Consider the following 19,067-nt stretch of genomic DNA (forward strand, 5'->3'; position numbering starts at 1 on the left):
TTTCATGTCAATCTGTGTTCATTTTGACCACGAACCATGGGCTGTCACTTTAATTCAGTGCGTGCAGCACAGCAAAAATAGACTTGGTGGGAAATTATCGCTGCACTACTGTATACGCATCGATTCGCACCTGAAAGGCATTGCCGGACCTATCCCAAGTGTAGTGTGAAAGCTCTGTAGGCCTATGTGTGAAATGGGCGTAACCTCTGCTCTCTCATCTTACACATCACACTCCACTGTTATGGTGGCCATTTCAGTAGATTTACTCAATAACATTGTTATGGAAACTAAAATATGGTAGTATCGTGCTACAGCTCAAATTCTATCAGCTGCAGTTCTGGCGCCTCAATCCCAATACTGTAAAACTCGACGAACATTCACATCACATGTTAATGCAGCGGTAGAGTTACACTCACAGGACACTTATTCGCAATCACAAAAGTTCATTATTTGCTCGTGCTTTAAAGCTTTGCCGGGTAAATATTTCATTGGCGTTCTGTTCTGACATGATGCACTTTTTCTGAGCGTGTACGCACTGCCAAACTGGATTTTTGTTGCATCAGACCCATCTACTAGCGATGGGGGGCCGAGGCTGAGAGAGCTACATGTAGCTACATGGAAAAATATGCACAAAACATGTCATTTTTTGCTGTTTTCATGAATACAAAAGTTAGGTGACCCTCCCCCTAGACTAAAAAAAGTTGGATGACACCTCCCCTCAACAAAAAATAAAAAAGACATGACCCTCCCCTATTTTCCTCCGGTGGTCCATTCCATAAATACCGAACGGTCCCTAAATGAAAATGAAAATTGGTTATAAATCAGAAAAAACAAGGGATGTTTTTTTATGTGAATTTTATTAAACAATAATTCAGGGTGTTATTGATTTTTGGCCATACAAAAACAGTATTACAAAATATAAATACAAGTTGTTGATGTTGTTTTTGTTTACCAGAACCACTCAGTACATGTCTGCCTGTAAACATAAACATACTTTAGACTGTTATGGCAGGAAGTTTAAATGTAGTGTTATTACAAAAAATATATATTTTTTTTTTTCACTGAGAAACACTCAATTCATGTTAAATGTAAATTGTGTGGGAAGCTGTAACTTTACTTGCAAGTAAAAACAAATTGAACTCCAGGTTAATTATGGAATATGAAGTAGGCCTAGTTAGTTAACTTGTCTGTATATTACGATTTACTTGATTACTTGATACTTGATTGAAGAGAGATGATCACTGTAATGCCTGACAAAATGTAAAAAAATAAAAATAAATGAATGTAAAGACATCTTGATGTTTATTTTGTCAGCATTTTATTGGAATGTTTAGGAAGGAAAGTTAGTGTTTTGTCTGGAGATGAGTGGTTCTGGATTAGGGATGGTAAGATTCACCGATTCGCATCGGTGCATCGGCATAAAAGCTAACGATGCGATGCATCGATTTAAATAAGTGTGCATCGGATAAGTTGATTTTTTATTATTGTTTGTTAAAACAGCATCTTCTTTCAGCTGAAAAAAATATATATATTTTTTTGTGAAAACCAAATCTTTTGTATGTGAAAGAGCCATTAAAAGTCAGACACTTAAGCTACTTTATGATTTGCTGTATGTCTGATATTTATTTTTAAATAAATAAAAGTTAACTATCTATAATTGCATAGCATCATATTACATTGAATCGCATCGCGCTGAATCGCATCGAAATCGTATCGCACTGCATCGTAATAGTAGTGAATCGTATCGCATCGCATCGGTAGCTGCTTATATGTATCTTTAATGTATCGTATCGTTGGCTATGCGATGTGTATCGTATCGGCCTTAGGTATGGAGATGCCCATCCCTATTCTGGATAAATGCAGAGATGCAGAGAGACCAGATCTTAGTGGCAGATGCAGATGAAGTCTGCGGCTCATAGTAAAAGGCAGGTGCATTTGGACAACTTCTCTTGGCTGAGCAGACCATGCTGGGTTGTGGCCAAGTTCTGGATCAGGCCCCAGAAGTGTTTGAAGCTGATGCCTTCTCCATCTTTCACACCCATTTGCTTCAGCACTTCTCCAAAATGATCCGACTAGAGGAAAAAAAAGAGAGTGAAAATCCTCACTGATGTTCATGTATTCTGTCAAAATGTGCCCCATTTAAAATGTTTTTTCTCTTTTGCATTTGAACAATTACGCTTTATCGCCCTCATGTGGCCGTTGGTTTGTTGCTCTGTAATAAACATTATTTTGAGCCTCACCTTTTTATGTTCTTTAATAACTCTGCAAGTTCAAGTACAATGAGTAGATTCAGGCTTCCAGTTATAATCTTTAAATATAATCTAACCTAATTAAACATTGCAATGCTTGCATAATCATATATACAAGATTGATATTAATTTTGTGCTAATACATTTTTCTAAATCTGTACAGTGAGTCTATATAATTTTCTTCTGTTACTAACATGTCACAACATGGACTGTGAGCACAATTACATCAACACTGAAGTACAGTTCAAATGTAACAGTATCATTTACCTCAGAGCATTTGCTCTTCATTCAACTAAAATAAATATAAAATCTTCTATGTCACAGGTTCTCACTGAAGCTGTAGAAGGCCTGCCATAACATGATCTAGTACTGACTGTAACTGAAGAGCAGGAGAAACTATTTAGATCAACGGCAGCCACCAATTTGCTCCCTGAATGGAGCCACACCCAGTGTCCTTCGCAGGCTCAACCTGAGTTTAAACTGATCTGTGTAATCATACCACACCTCTATCTAAGGCAACAAACACAATCAACAACCTGATCAATCTATGCAAAGGAGGTGTGTTGCACTGCGTGAGGCAAATGGTGGTCACACCAGATACTGACTGGTTTTCGGACCAATCCAATATGCCTTTTGTGTACATAGAAAAAGTCTTAGATCTTTGAGTTCAGCTCATGAAAAATGGGGGCAAAAACAAAAGTGTTGCGTTTATAATTTTGTTACGTGTAGTTATCAGTATCCCAGAAACTATCAGATGTGTTGGACCTTCTAGACGTACGTGACCCCCCCCAAGTGCTGTGTGCAGCAAACAGAGGCAACTGAAAGTGACTGTGATAGTGATGGCTCAGATAGGGAGTACCAGGGTGAAACGGCCCATTTGCCAGGTAGATTAATGAATGGCGATGCAGAGGTGAACTATCTGGAGGATTAGGCAGATGTTCATGAGAACCAATTGGTGTGCCCCACACATGACCACAAACAACCCTTTCTACAACGTACGGCCCATCTTTAGTGCACTGAATGAGTGCACACACATCTCCCTGAAACTGGCCTAGGACAGGGCCCAAGTGTAGTCATGGTCTAGCCCATAGGGGTCTAGCCGAACAAGCAGAAGTTCCTCCAGGGTGTAACTTTGTACATGACAACCTTTTCACTTCACTAAGCCTCCTTCATGAAATGACAAAACGAGGTTATGGATGTCTTGGAATGTGTTGTGTAAATAGGTCTAATTGAAGAATTTGTATGAATTCTGACTATGGTGTTTCCCACCGGTCACTTTTGTGACCGAGTATAAAACCTAATATTTCACTAACTTAACCAACATAAAATCAAAGAGGGCATAACGTTTGTGTGTTAGGGAGATCTAAGGAGTAAAATGCATGTACTCAAATTGCAAGAAAAAATTTGGGATTAAACGGGTTAATTTGCTATAATTCTTTTTTAGGTAAATACTGTTGAGATCGCTAACCTCTTATAATAACAAAGGCGTAGGTTGATGACGCATAAGTGGAATAATGGTACTTGTCATGCCGATGGATCTAATAATGTTTATGGATGAGTGAATGCATTAATGTTTTTTAACATGACTGTGGTATGAAGCAGGGCGCGATTGCTAATGAGAGACAGATATCAGCGATATAAAGGAATAAGGACATTTATACCGAACTACCCGCAAGTGCTGAATTGCTACTCACACAGGTCAGTTTATTAGACTAATGAAACTTGTGAGGTAACACAGTATTGTTTCACTTGGTCTACTACACTATCACACTAAACTGCATTTGAGTGCGTTGAAAGTTATAATGTTATTCTATGTGTTAGTTTGTTGGCTGTATGAGACTAGCAGTAAGCTAGATCAATATTAAAATAACATACTGATCATACTCTAACATTTCATCATGTTGAGCTATATAACATTGATTAGTTTTATGTACATTTGCTCACCTGTCTAATAAAGTACATGCAAGAGCGGCATCTCTGTCAAGTCGAAGTTAGTCGCAGACGTGGAGCTCTTGGCATCTCGAAAACGCCACACTGATATTAGCCGCTTTCCGACCGGAGGAACCTTTTCACAGTTCCTAGAACTATTGGCTAAAGTACCCGGATGTCGGCGTGTTCGCACCGCATGAACTAGGAACGATTTTAGTTCTAGGAACTCCATTTGGAGGAATTAATTTAGGTCCTACTTCAGAGTAGGGTCTAAACCAGCACTATAGGAACTACCCGTGACGTTAGTGTACCGAACACATGCGGAACACCAGCACCCGCCATTTTTAAAACAGAATGTAAACACACAGATTATAGCCTATATATTTACTCCAGAAACTAACTATACAAACATGGAAAACAGTGATAGATGGGTCTCTAAACCTTTATGCTGAAGAGAAAATCCAACACAACTTTGAGGGGACCAAGTCAAACATGATTATGTATTTCTGCCCAGCTAGCAACACTGGACATCAACCACACGGCATAGGCTAATAACCTTTTTTTCATATACTGTCTACTTTCTATAACAGTTCTATCTAATAACATATTAAACAGTACTGTTAGACAGATCGCTAACTAATAAACACAGAGGATGTGAGCATTGTTTGCTCTGGCGTTCTCAGCGCCGCCAAAATAAAGGTCCGTCGCGCCGTCAAAATAAAAGTCACCGTGCTTGCGTCACTCCCTTACCCCATCTATACCAGTTCCTATGGCCACTTGGCCAGTGCGAACGCAAACAGCAAAACCGAGTTTGGGGAGAGTAGTTCTTAGAACTGTTTAGAAGTGGACAGTTCCTAGAACTAAGTTCCTGTAACTACTTGGTCGGAAAGCGGCTATTGATCCTTGTTTTAGTTCCCTTTTGTCCCAAAGTCTGCTTGCCATGGTCCATAATGTTTGAATGAAACAACAACAGCGTGAGCGTGCCGCTAGACGTAACGCAGTTGTCCACGTCTGTCGCCATGGTTATTATGGCAGTACGTACGAGCGGAAACCAGGGATAACGCGGATATTACGTCATTGACAGGCGACAATGACCAGGGACGAGCCATTATTTAAAATATGAATTTCTCTGAAATTGCAAATGTTTGGGAACTTTTGGGATATTGTAAGTACACAACTGCAGGAAATATATTGCACTGTGCAAGTGATCTTTGGATATTTTATTACAAAAATTCCACAGAACCCCATTTCCCTCGGCCCACATACCGCAAAGAATGACGGCCCTGTAGTGGCTCAGATCCGGGCTGAAGATATGGACCACACATGGGTCAACACTAGCCCAAGTCTCAGCCATTTAATAACCATAACAGGGCATAAGCTGGGCCAGAATTGGTTTTAATAGTGGCACCAATTCTCAGCCATTAATAAACCATATCAACACCAGCTTTTAACCAGACCCTCATCCATTTAATAACCCACAACTGGCCCTGAAAAGAGACAGAATAGGTTTTATTCTTGGTACAAATGATCAGCCTTAAGTAAACCAAAACACAGCCAAACCTGGCATAAAATAATTGTTATCTTTTATACATTGTACACTTCTTTATATTTTTTACAGTACTTACCATTATTTGTTTTGTTAAATATTTTGGTAACATTGTATGTAAACACAATCATTTTAAGAAGCTACATAAAAATGTAATAAAAAAAAAAATAAAAAAAATCACACACACACTCTATAAGACAAATGTACCAGACAGCCAGCTCACAATAAAAAAAATATTGCAGAAAATGTCAAAAAGCAGTAACAAAGTAGTCCAAATGATGACGTCAAAGAGTATAGAAGCATAGATATCATATATAAACGCTAGATGTCTTATGGCGCAGTCACTTCCGGCATCACCGTTCGGCCATCTTATGTCAGTGCTCTGTGCATTAAGGTGAGTGATCAGCATGCACACAAATCCTCATATCTCGCTGAAATATTGACGGATTTACAAACGGTTTGGTTTCTTACAAACGTTATTAACGTGGCTATAATTCCGAATGCTTGAACATTTATGTTATAATTTTTCATATGTATGCAGTGTATGTATGTAGTGTCATAACTACATCTCTGACGTTTATAACAAACCAAACCGTTTGAAAATCGGTAGAAAATTGGGCAAGTTATGGTTATTTAAAAGTATTTGCACCATTAAACGAGTGAGCGAGCGCACTGCCGCAAGATGGCCGCCACGTGCGGACGTCGACCTCCATTGGCCAGCAGCGCGCACGAGACATCTAGCCTTTATATATGATATCTATGTATAGAAGTACCAAGAGGCGAAACTCAATAGAACGTTCCATTGCAACAAACGCACCCATCCGCAGAGCTGCAGCTCCGCCATCTTGGACTGAACGCAACACAGCTGTCATAGAATTGAACGATACAGGTTCAAATTCAAAAGCGGTTAAATGAACTAAATAGTAGTTTCTAGTTTTTAATATCTCTATAGCAGACATCCCATGTCTCCCAGAAGTTCCGGGAGTCTCCCGCATATTGATAGCGGCTCCCTGATGCCCGCAAATTAGCTAAAATCTCCCGGAATCTAGAGCGAGCGAGCAAGAGCGCGCAGCTCCAAACCGTGTACGCCGGTTTCACACCGCAAGCGTCAGCGGCGCGTGAGCAGCGCGTATTTTTTTCGGCGTCCATGTTATTCAATGAGTGCATTCACACCGCACGCAGAGGCGGCGCGGCAGCGCGTAGCAGGAGCAGAGCAGGAGCAGCAGTGCCGCGATCGTTTCGGCGCCTGGTCTATTTTTTGCTGCGCCGCTTATGCTGAATTAAAGTGACAATACATTGATCATGGCCAAAATACACCGCAGTTTTACCAAAAAAGCGCATTGATGATATATTGTGTTTTAAACAGTCAATCAAATGACCAACATCAATTTAAAAAGAAAACAAATGTCCAAAAACAAACTTGTTGCCCGAACAATAAAAACAAAGACGAACCAAAAGTTATATAAATGAAATGATTAATAAAATAAGCTTCTTGACAAGTCTTTTCTCTTAAATGTATTTGAAAACGAAATAAAGCAATGCCAACTTACCCTGATTATAGAGTAGCCTACTCTGTCTATACACACGCCGCGGTTCAGCCGCGCGTGACAAACGCTGCCAGTGTGAAAGCAAAACGCTCGTGTCCTGCTCCTGCTCACCATATGCACTGCTCCTGCGCTGCTTACGCTCTGCGTGCAGTGTGAAACCGGCGTTAACGTTAGAGCACACGGCAGAAAGGGTGAGGGAGCGAGATATCAACATATCAACCTAAAATGTGGAACACAACTTGTTCAGATTTTTTGCTTTCATTTTCTTGCAGTTCTAGAGTAAAATATATTTTGTAATATATATATATATATATATATATTATATAAAATATAAATAATTATATTTTTAAATTTGTACATTTTAATAAACTCAAACTTATATAACTTTTTTCTGTTTCACTTTCATAATTTATTTCACTTCAACAATAATCTGACAAATGTCTTCTTTAAAACAAGACCAACCATAGGTCTATATTCCAAAGCATTCTTGAATTACAACTATTTAAGTTTGGAGAGTGATTTTCATGTTTATGCGAAAAAAAGGTGACAGTTAAAGGGTTAATTTAGTGATAACAATGAATTAATAAAGCCAGTCATTTGCCAGGTTAGGTGTTTATATATCTCTTAAAGTATGCGATTTAAAAAGCCCATTTCGAGTCTTGACAATTTCAACCAAATACATAACATTAGCAAACTGTTACTGCGGTTATGGGATAGCTTACATTAACGTTACAGCACCTGTTATCGTTGACGTTAGCTCACTTTAAAGTTAATAAAAACCTTTTCTACTTTACCTCTCTGGATCTTTGGGGAATCTATGAAATGCTAATTGATTGGTTGTACACTGGTAGTTGTTGCAGTTGATGGCAGAACACTGTTTTCTTTGTTTCCAATTATTTCCAGACATAATGTTAATGCTGTATAGTTGTGCTAACGGTACAAAATTTGTTCAGTCCAAAATGGCGGCCGCGCTACCGAAGCGCCACCTATAGTGGCTGTTGTCAAAACTGCAACGGAGTTTCGCCTCTTGGTACTTCTATAGCCTACTCTTTGATGACGTGTAGCATCTGATTTCCTCTCTGGTGATATACAGTAGTTTTGTGAGATCCATTCTTTGAAGACATTTCTCATTCAAACGCACCTTACCTGAAACACATTTAATATCAATGTCGTAAAACTTGTCATAAAGCTTCTTGAGGTTTTCATTGCTGAAATTTCTCCCCTCAAAAAAATCAAGACAGAAGTGTAGTGAACAAATGAGACCAGGTGTAAACGGAAATGCATCTACTTTTGATTAGATCAGCTTAAACGCATCTTAATACCAGGTGGAAACAGTGCCTGAGAATTAAAGATCGATCGTTTGAGTTCAGCAGCAACAGGGTTCGAATTATGATTTCATCTTTGTGGGGGTCTCTTTAAAAAAAAAAAGAAAAAAGTAGCTAGCCTATGAGCAGGCGCGGTAGCTTAATAATGTAATATAAAAATATAAAAATTTGTAAATATAATACAAATTTAATAAAAAAGCGTTGGTAACACAATTCAATTTAAATAGTACATTTGGTTTAATTTGTCGTTTAATGAGGTCTAATATATGCTATATACTATATGCTTAAGTGGTCCAGTGGTCCAAACGCGTCAGAGGTTCTGGGTTGGAATCCGCACTCATATCAGTTTTTTTTTTTTTTTTTTTTAATCAAATCCGATTATGTTTATAAGTGGTTCTATATCAGGCAGAGACACGTTTGTGTGCATTTTGTTTTGTAATTTTACTGGAACGAATAGAGAGTCTCCACAACGGATTGAAGCGCGCCCGAGTGAGTGCGCGAGCCACAAACAAACACAGTATCCGCGCCAATGATCGCAGCGGCACTTTTATCACTTGATTTAAAGGGTTACTTCAGGATTTAGCATTAAGCTTTGTATTAGTAGAAAACCTGTAGTATTTTCGAATTACCATGCTTTCCACCCTCATATCCCCCTGAGACAAGAGATTTATGTATTTTTTGTCTGGAAAAAATCCTCCGATGACGCAAAAATCGTCATTTTGCGTCATCGGAGGATTTTCTGGCCAGAGGCTAAAGACTACAGCCAGTAGATGGCGTTGTTCAGCATGTTTTCAACCCGCCCATAGAGGGTGGGATCTCACTCACAGAATGTACACAGTGTCAGCCGTCTTTCTTTGGAAGCTAAGCTAGCAGGCTCTTGTTCTGTGGAGAAAGCTGAATAGTAGGAGAAAGCTGAGTAAGTAGGGGTTACCTTCTTCCTTTTCCCGGACTTGTCCGGCGGGCAAGATCGTTCAAAATGTCCGGGATTCAGCTTTTGCGTTCTACGGTCGCCATTCATTGTTTACATGCACCCCTTTTGTTTCAATCTAACTGAATTCATTCCGATTGGTGAATCTGAATGTAGTGTTTACATGAACGCTAAACAAGTGATCGGTTGATGTGCGTTTTACCCTTGCTAAGAAAATTCCCGCTCCTCCGCGAGAGATACGAGACCGGTGCGTCTCACAGGTGTAGCTCATCAGTAACCACGCCACCGGCCTCGCGCCGTTCTCCCGCGGCCGTCAGCCTCGTCCTGCTCGCCACAGTAAACATAATGAATGAATGGCGACTGTAGAACGCAAAAGCCGAATCCCGGACATTTTGGGCTCTAGAGATCCCTGGCAAACTCATCACGTAGGCTAAGTTAGCCTTGTTAGCCTTGTTGTTTTCAACTGCGCACTCTTACCGGTAGGCGTGGTCTCCTAAGGCAGCGAAGCAAGTGCATTCTGGGAGTTGTTGTCTTTCATCCACATAAGCCAAAAATACATTTTCTGGCTTTTCTCAGTCTAGAAAGCTCCAAATTCAAAAATTTCTTCACATTTCTTCTACTTAAATGACCTATTTTAAATACACATTCATCTTCCCAGAGGTGAAGTATCCCTTTAAGCATAAGGATGTACCGTAGTGTGATGACGATCCGAGATCCCGCGAGATCCATGTGTTTGGCATCTTGTCCTATCTTTTAAGTCATGCTACAGTAGGCTAGTCTGAAGGAAAAAGTGCTTTATTTGTAATTTAAAATAATGGTGCTGATGATTTTTAGAGACCCCCACAGGTGTATGATTTTACTGCTTTCATGGGAGCTCATCCTCTCTCTATGGGAGCTCAGCTCCCACTGGCTCCCACGTAATTCGAACCATGAGCAGCAAGCAGTGCAATCAAACTTCACAGGTGGACTCATAGACAGTATATAAACTGGACACAGCGACCCCATTGGATTCAACGCAGACAAGTGAAGCCAAATAGAAGCTCTTACTTCCTGATGGTCGAGCGTACTGCGCAGACTCAAACTGAGCTTGACGACGTAGATGTGACGTGAGCAACCCGTCTGTCTTCTAGTAGCTGTGCCAAGAGAAATCTGAATCATTCTCTTCCGAAACTTGCAGAAACGGAGAGCGTGAGTAGGTGTCCATGATCTTGGAGCAGGAGCAACTTTTGCTAAGTATTCTGATTAATTACCTTGTCATTTTGCCTCCACGTCCCCCCGATTGCGCGCAAGCTTCTCCTCCTGTCCATACGGTAATTCTCTACTGTGCGACAGAGAGTCGCGTGGGTATGACGCAATCGTTAGCCTATTTTTACAAAAACTGCATCTACGGAGCCATAACGTAAGATACAAGGTAATGGAGCCTTTTATACATTTTCGTGTTTCTTTAGAAATAAATAATGGACAAATGGAGTCTTTAAACGCCTCAGATGTAAAGTTATTCGCTGTCAAAGTGACGCCAAAATGAATGGGAGTCAATGGGATGCTAACAGCAGGTGATGGTCCACTAGCCAATGGCGGCGCCCGGGGGTACCTTCAAAATAATATGAAACCCTGACCGCCTGGGTGGACTCCACATGCACAAACAACAGGTTCTTCTTTGCTGCTTTTGAAGCTTGTAGTGGCCAAGATCTGGATTTAAGACTAGGACCACACATGGGCTATAACTGGCCCGAGTCTCAGCCATTTAATAACCCATAACTGGCCCTGCACTGGGCCTGTTTTCATACTGGTACATATAATAAAATGATGTACTTCATGGTGAACAAAATAAATAAAATACCACGTTAATGGTGAAATTATCATAGAGATTAAATCAGTTAATATTTTTAAAGTGTAATATTGTTTAAAATTACAAGTTATAACATAATGAAAAGAACTGTCATTTCTGTGATAATTTTACCATTATCATGTGGTGTAAAATACACTACAAACACAAAATTATCATAAAAGTATTAAATTCTTGTGCTGTAATCCAAATCTTCTGGAGAATCTGTACCAATACTAAAACCTATTCAGGCCCAGTGCAGGGCCAGTTATGGGTCATTAATTGGCTGAGAATCGAGCCAGTTGGGCTATCCATGTGTGGTCCTAGTCTTAAATCCAGATCTGGGCCACTATAGGGCCGTCATTCTTTGTGGTATGTGGGCCGAGGGAAAAGGGGTTTTGTGGAACAGAGCTGGGCCAGATAAAATTTCAGGGGTTATTAAATGGATAAGGGTCTGGTTAAAGCTGGTGTTGATATGATTTATTAATGGCTGAGAATTGGCGCCACTATTAAAACCAGTTCTGGCCCAGTTCATGCCCTGTTATGGTTATTAAATGGCTGAGACTTGGGCTAGTGTTGGCCCATGTGTGGTCCATGTCTTCAGTCCGGATCTGAACCACTACAGAGGCGTCATTCTTTGCGGTATGTGGGAAATGGGGTTCTGTGGAACGGAGCTGGGCCAGATAAAATTTGCTATGTGGGATTACCATGAAGCTGGCTTAGGAGGATAGCTAGGTATGTTTCAGTTTAGTTTGTGACAACCCTGGTTTTAGGCACTATGAAAGTGTATCGGATTTTAGCTGGGTCATTGCCTTAGTAACTTAGTGCTCCATGGGGATTGCTAACCTGCTAAACGTCAGGTTATGTTGTAAGAGAGCTAAACCGAAATTTGACCAATCAGCTGTGAGCAAAGTGACACATTTCTGGCAATAAAGTCACTCCCAGCTTCTCTTGCTCCAAATTAAAGGTCACTACATAATAAATATTTTTAAGGACAAAATTGTCTGAATTTTAGCAATGCTCATTTATTATAATTATTTTATATGATTTATTTATGATTTATATTATTATTATTATACCTATAATCCATTACACCGAAGCAACTTTAGTTCAACAATTATTATTAAGCATTTAGTTTAAATGAATATAAATATATACTGATAATATTTAATTTAAATAAGATTTGGAATTGACAAATAAAGCTTTAAAAATGACTACATGTAAGCTGTTCACTTTAATACCTATGTATATTATCAAAGGTCCCACTTTATATTAGGTGTCTATAACTACTATGTACTAACATCCAAAAAATAAGGACAGTGTTCACTACTGATGTCACACTTACATGTGCATGTGCTTCATGAACTCAGGACCAAAGCCTGAGTTCACAGAGCAAGTTGATAATCAGGGTCATGGTACCAACAAAGCCTGAATGGATTGATTTTGTTTCATTTTGTTTGCCCCTGATAGCTCTGATTTAACTTGACACAAAGCATGTGACTGAACTTGCTTAAAGTAGGCTACTTTTTTTATGCAAAAGGTGTCTCATTAAGTTTATATGATTTTATATTCAAATTAATCATTCTATTCAAATAACCACAAACATATAGTATGCCTCCAGGAAGAAGGTTTTAAATACAGATATTTTGCCGAACAACTGTCAGTTTTAGCAGTTTTGGGAAGTTTTTCTACCCAAAAAGTAAATAAATCACACAAATCAGGTTTTATGAATGCTTTAATAAAACAAAATACAAAGACAAGTAATTGGAATTAAAAGAATTGAACAAAGTTTATACTTATGCATTTTAAGCATTTGATTATCAGGAAGCGTTGCAAGATTATGGCTTTAATGCATAAGGCCTGATTTGAGATCCTACTAAAATCCTACAGCTTTATCTGTTTTCCATAAGCGCTCTCAAATCTATTTGAGAAATTGTGAGCTGATTCAAGCCTGGGCATGTCTTTAACCAGAACACCATTTCTTGAGCTGAAAATGTCAGCCAGAGGGGAAGCCATTGGAGAAGGTTTGTGTTCATTACACTTTGGGCCATTTAGACTGGGAGCACACTTCACTTCATAGGTAAAAAAGAAGGTGCCATATTTAAAAACACAAGCGTCCTTCACAACTCCACTTCTAAGTTTAAAAGAGCATTCACCAAGGAGGTTGCTGTTCCAGTAGCTGTCTGCATCAAACACTTTAAAGGTTAGTCTATTGGCCATGCTAATCTTAATAGGACCAAACTCAAATGTTTCTGGCCAACTTGGATTGTCATTATTATCAATAGTCTCAGTGTGCCTGTTTTGTGTGTCATATTCAACTGATACAACACCATCTGTTTGAGTACTTACATCTCCATACAGACCTTTGGCTGTAAGGTTGTAGACTTTTAGGGTGGCAAGTCCTTTTTCAGGTGGACAGCAGTTAGACTTTATAATTTGACTACTTTCACAAACACAAGCACATCGGTCTCTTGCACTGCACTTCCTGCCAATCTTGCAAGGCTCTGAGCAAACCTTCATGAGAGCATTTTCTATTATGTATTCTTCAACAGCTCTCTTCAGTCCTTTCCTGGCAGGGTGTTTTTCACTCAGTAAGAAATGGAGGGGTTTCAGAGAGTAGTGCACAATGTCAGGGAGGCTCTTCAAAGACTCAAGCCAGGTCTTAAGGGAATTTGGGTGTGATGAACCAGCAAAAAGCAGATCTTCTCCATTTATGTTTCCTCCGATAATCTCTGTCTGACGCTCACTGAACATGGTGCTGAACTTTTGATTTGTGCCCATCTTCTTTTTCATTTCTTTACAAAAATGGCTCTCTACCTTCACAGTTGCTACACTGTATGAACCAGAGGCTTCTACATCCAAACAGTCTTTCACTGCAGTGTCTGTAAGCCCACTCACTGTTGCCTGACATGTTTTGATGGCTGTTATGGCTTTCATTTTCCCCCCTAACTTGACACCTGTGGTAAAGTGAGTGCCATATGTGGTGATCAGGTTGCGGTAGGCGTCTGGATCGTAGGATGCAGGGAGTGATTTAATTGCTTCAAGAAACTCTGCATGAAGAGGAGGCTTTTCAGCTAGACCATATCTGTAAATAAAGAGTTAATACGTTTGAATTCAGAGGAATCAAAGAGGGAGCAAAATACAATTAAAGTTTTTTTTTTTTTTTTTAAGTCATTCTATGAGGAAAAACAACCCAGCTCTCTCACCTGTAAAAGCTGCATGCAACTTCATGTTTGGTGAAACTGTATTTGTCTTCTTTTGATTTTGTCATTGCAAATTTCGCTTCCCTGGAATGAGTGCCTCCGACTGCAGCTCCAGCAGCCTTCACATCTAAACCAACTTTCCAGCCGACTGAGAGCGCTGATGATGAATCATTGACCAGTGATTCACTTGATTCAAAGATCTGACTGGAGACTTTCATTGAACACTTTGGCAAGGTCCTCCAGAACACAACTGCTGCTGGTAGCTTCTGTTTTATTCCATTCATGTAATTGTTTTTGCGCATTTTACAAGTGCTGTTTCCTAAATCCCATTTCTCCGTGTCGATCATGTAAGATCCTTTTCGCTCCATGGTCACAACATCAAATCCCTCTCCAGCAAGATTGTACCCTGGAACAAAGGGAGCATCCTCACACTCTTTTGGTGCACCTATGTCATCCTCTCCAGAAGTGGTCATGAGAAGCAATGCCCAGAAAACAACAAGGTAAATCTGGAACTGCCCCATCATCTGTAGTGAGATAAGTCAAATCATTATTGTGATTATTGTGAAAATTAACATCATTTAACAAGAACGATAGTCTAGAACAGTGGTTCTCAACTCCAGTCCTCGGGACCCGCTGCTCTGCACATTTTGTATGTCTCTCTTATCTGACACACTCAGTTCAGTTCATGGAGTCTCTCCTAACGAGCTGATGATCTGGTTCAGGTGTGTTAAATAAGGGAGACATACAAAATGTGCAAAGCAGCGGGTCCCGAGTACTGGAGTTGAGAACCACTGGTCTAGAATTGTAACAATAATACCTTCATAAAATTTGCAATATTGTTAAAACAAATACAAAATTAAAAAAAAGGATGTTAAGCAGTAATTGTCTCTTTAAAATAATAATATGATTAATTGAATGATTTTTTTCAGTTACCTACCATTAAATGTAGAGCTGAGATAATCAAATATAAGTTATAGGTTGTCTCTCTAACCTGTCGATGGTTGATTGGTTGTGGGTGTCAAAGCTTTGTAGTGCAAAGTATCATATACCATGACGTGGCTGTGACAAATCTTCTAATATTAGTTTAACACATTGCCTGGGCTGAATAATTTGTTCTGTGAACAAAGAAGAACATTTTAAGTACAAGTTATCAGATGTGACAAAAACCTCTGCAAATGGATGGCAGTGTTACAAAGAAGATTAACAGTTATGCTTAAGAGTTGCATTTTAAAAGATTATCTGTGCATCTATTATTCCTTTACATTTTACTTTTAATTATTAATTTAATGCTAAAAAAAGAAGGTATGACACTGGATTAGATTGTTTTTTCCCCCAGAACAATTGTTTTTATTGAGTAGTCAGTTCAATACACAGTTAGAAAAAATATACAACATATTAAAGTGTAACCCACACCCCCATCAACCCACCCACCATACTGTGCCAAGGAATTGCAAGCTATTGCAGTGAATAATTATTTACTATTTTGAATTATGTAGAAAGAAAAGTTCTGGAGTCAAAACCATATCCTTATCTAACAGGAACAATATGTCATGAGCAAGCTGAGACCAGAAAGGAAAAAGTGCAGAGCATTCCCAGACATTTTCTTTTAAAAATATGTACCAAATGCTCTCTGCAGACATAAATTACAATTCAAGGAAGGAGACAAATGCATATAGAAACGTTTTAAAGGGGATAGGTAAAGTCTGTACAGAAGTTTCCAATGGATCATCTGATGATTTGGGTTTTCCGAGAATGATGTGATTGTCTCCCAAATTTGCTCTGTGAATAAAGTTTGTATGTCCTCACTGATAACCTTAGACTAGATGTATGTTTGTATGAGTTTTTGAGGAGAAAAGAGTAAATAACTGAGGCAGAAATAACAGAATTATCAGTTGGAAGAATTATCTTTCGGAAGGGATGTACAGGTAATTGTGAATCCCAGGGAACTCCATATGCCCGAAGCACAGATCTAATGTGAAGATATATGAAAAAGGAAGTTCCTGATAAATTAAAGAGAGCCATAATATCTTAAAATGATTTCAGCCCTTTGTCATCATAAATGTCACCAAATCAGTTTACTTTACATTTAACCCATTGTGGACAATGAATTGGTTTCTTTCCTGATAAAAACATATTATTATGGAACAAAGGTGAATGACGATGCCAAATCAAATTTGGCTTTATTTTTCTGGTCACCATTCTCCAAGTAGAAATAAAATGTGTTATGATAGGGCCAAAATGAAGTTTACTAGATAGAGCAAATAGTAAAGGTGAAAGAGGACAACCCTGACGAGTACCTCTTCCAATCAGAAAAGATTGTGAACATACCTGGCCAGTAAGAATGGTAGCTGAGGGATTAACATACAAGATTTTAATCATATTTATACAGTTAGAGCTAAAACCTAGGTGATCTAGCACTGCCCACTAATAGTTCCACTCTAAATGGCCGAATGCTTTCATTGCATCTAAAGAGAGTATTGCAGAGGGAGAAGTCAATTGTTCTGCTGAGTGAATTATGTGAAACATAATCTGAGGTTATCTGAGGCAGAGCGAGATTTGATAAACCCTGTCTGATCATGATGAAGAAGCTTGGTTATAAAGCATTTTAGACGACAGGCTAAAACCTTTGCATATATTTTAACATCTGTACCAATTAGAGAGAGTGGGTGATAACTAGAACATAATGTAGAGTCTTTATCTTTTTTAGCAGAAGAGATATAATAGCCATGTGCATATTTTCCGGAAAGGATCCTTGATCAATTGAATATTGCATCATGTCTAGCATAGATGAACCCAACTAGGCCAAGAAGGTCAAGTAGAACTCAACTGGTATGCCATCTAGGCCTGGGGATTTCCCCTTGCTCATACCTCTGACTGATGATTCTAATTCAACAAGTGATATAGATCTAGCTAAGAACTCAGAGTCTGATTCTGACAGATGCAGAAGAGTAAGAGATAAAAAGGAAGTATGGTGTAGGTTCGCATTTAGAATTAGAGCTGTATAGTTCACAATAAAAGGAACTTTTATTTTCTATTAAGTAGTCTTAAAGCCAATATATGGCTAGGTCTGCTACCATGAAAATAATAGTTTTGTCTGGATCTTTGTATAAGAAATTCAGCACTGTATCTAAATTAAGTTCTTTCCTAAAAGTTTTAGCTGTAGTATTATCAGACCAGCACTATGTCAGTTCTAACCTTGGACCAACGAGGAATTTGTGCTGGTTTATGCTCGATTTTCTGCAGGGCGCTGTGGTTTAACTTGACCCAAAGATCTTGCTTCAGCCAGGATTTTGCAAAAAGAGCCTCATCAAGTGATATTTATTTAAATGATTTTATTTTCAAACTAAGTTTTAGACAGAATATCAAGAATATTAAGCATAAAAGTTATGCAACGATTCAGTCTTCCACAAATAGTCAGATAGTATCGTAACAATAACTTCTTAGTAAAATCAACAATAGCAAAAATATTGTTATTTTTAAACATTAAACATTTTAAAGTACAAGTATGTAAAATACAAATTGTTTCTTTAAAAACATAATATTATTTTACTTGATGATTTTTCCGTTTCTTACCATTGATTTTATAACTGTAAAAAAAATCCTAATTTTACAGAAAATAACTGATTTTTTGACGAACATTTTCTTTAATTTTAAATTGTACTCAAAACACTGTAAAATTACAAATAATATCTGTAAAATAAAAATTCAGCTGTTATTTTAGGTATTGTGACATTAATGACAAATTCCAGTAATTCACATTTTTTATACAGAAAATTGATTGTATTTTTCATACAGTATTTTTTCTGTTTTCTTAAATTACATAAAAATGTATGTAAAATTACAAATATAATCTGTAATTAAACAGTAACAAAACAGTTAAATGATAAAATGGTCAAATGACTGTCAGCCCCCCAAAAAACTGTAAAACATCCTAAATTAAATAAACTGAAAAACACTGTTATTTCACAGGTATTTCCTGCATTATTATGATCAAATACCTTCATTGTGAAAAAATCTTAAAAAAAAAGGGTCAAATGACTGCCAAACAAAAAACATAAAATGAAAGTAAAATATGCTAATTTAAATAAAGTGTAAAAAACTTTAAAATAAATTTGATGTCACCATGATTGAGATCAGTGTCTGCTTTAGTTGGGCTCATGACCCTTGAGTGTTTAACTTTTGTTTTTCTCTAGCTGCTTTAACTGTGTGTTTAATACACATTTGTTATGGCAATAAATGCAGGGGAAAATATCAGATGATCTTGGTCATTCATTGGTGATGTTATAGTCATCATATGATGATCTGATTCTGATATGACAGTCAAATCTCTGAATATATTAGCTTAGATTACATAATATATAGATGGAATTTAGCTTTATACAAAGTCTATAATTAATGTCGTAATTTTTCACATGACCCTTGAAATATTGTGGCATCAGTATTATAACAATCTGAAAAAAAAAACCAAACATATTATACAGAAAAAGTTTTGAGCTGGATCATTTTTTTAGTAGT

The 19,067-nt window shown here is 38.2% G+C and overlaps 1 protein-coding gene and 1 long non-coding RNA gene across 2 annotated transcripts in view; one reads left to right on the forward strand and one right to left on the reverse strand.

Moving 5' to 3' along the window:
• Nucleotides 1-13,067: 13,067 nt before the first annotated feature.
• On the reverse strand, nucleotides 13,068-15,563 carry LOC311093215 (perforin-1-like). The gene is made up of 3 exons (XM_084130438.1): nucleotides 15,490-15,563; nucleotides 14,556-15,076; nucleotides 13,068-14,434 (listed from the first exon to the last, which is right to left on the reverse strand). The coding sequence occupies exons 1-3, from the start codon at nucleotides 15,490-15,492 to the stop codon at nucleotides 13,234-13,236; spliced, it is 1,725 nt and encodes a 574-aa protein (XP_083986564.1). The 5' UTR covers nucleotides 15,493-15,563; the 3' UTR covers nucleotides 13,068-13,233.
• Nucleotides 14,689-19,067, forward strand: part of LOC311093222 — a 28,302-nt gene continuing 23,923 nt past the window's right edge. The window contains exons 1-2 of the long non-coding RNA XR_014608381.1: nucleotides 14,689-14,811; nucleotides 14,905-15,052. This is a non-coding gene — a long non-coding RNA (uncharacterized lncRNA). The remainder of the gene's footprint in view (nucleotides 14,812-14,904; nucleotides 15,053-19,067) is intronic.

Source organism: Abramis brama, assembly GCF_963993115.1.
Source record: "Abramis brama genome assembly, chromosome: 12".
In the NCBI taxonomy this organism is placed as follows: domain Eukaryota; kingdom Metazoa; phylum Chordata; class Actinopteri; order Cypriniformes; family Leuciscidae; genus Abramis; species Abramis brama.

Bases quoted from the DNA above. Each gene is read 5' to 3' on its own strand.
- LOC311093215 (XM_084130438.1), bottom strand. The intron at 14,435-14,555 runs GTGAGAGAGCTG...CTTTATTTACAG, and splicing joins GTTGCATGCAGCTTTTACAG to ATATGGTCTAGCTGAAAAGC.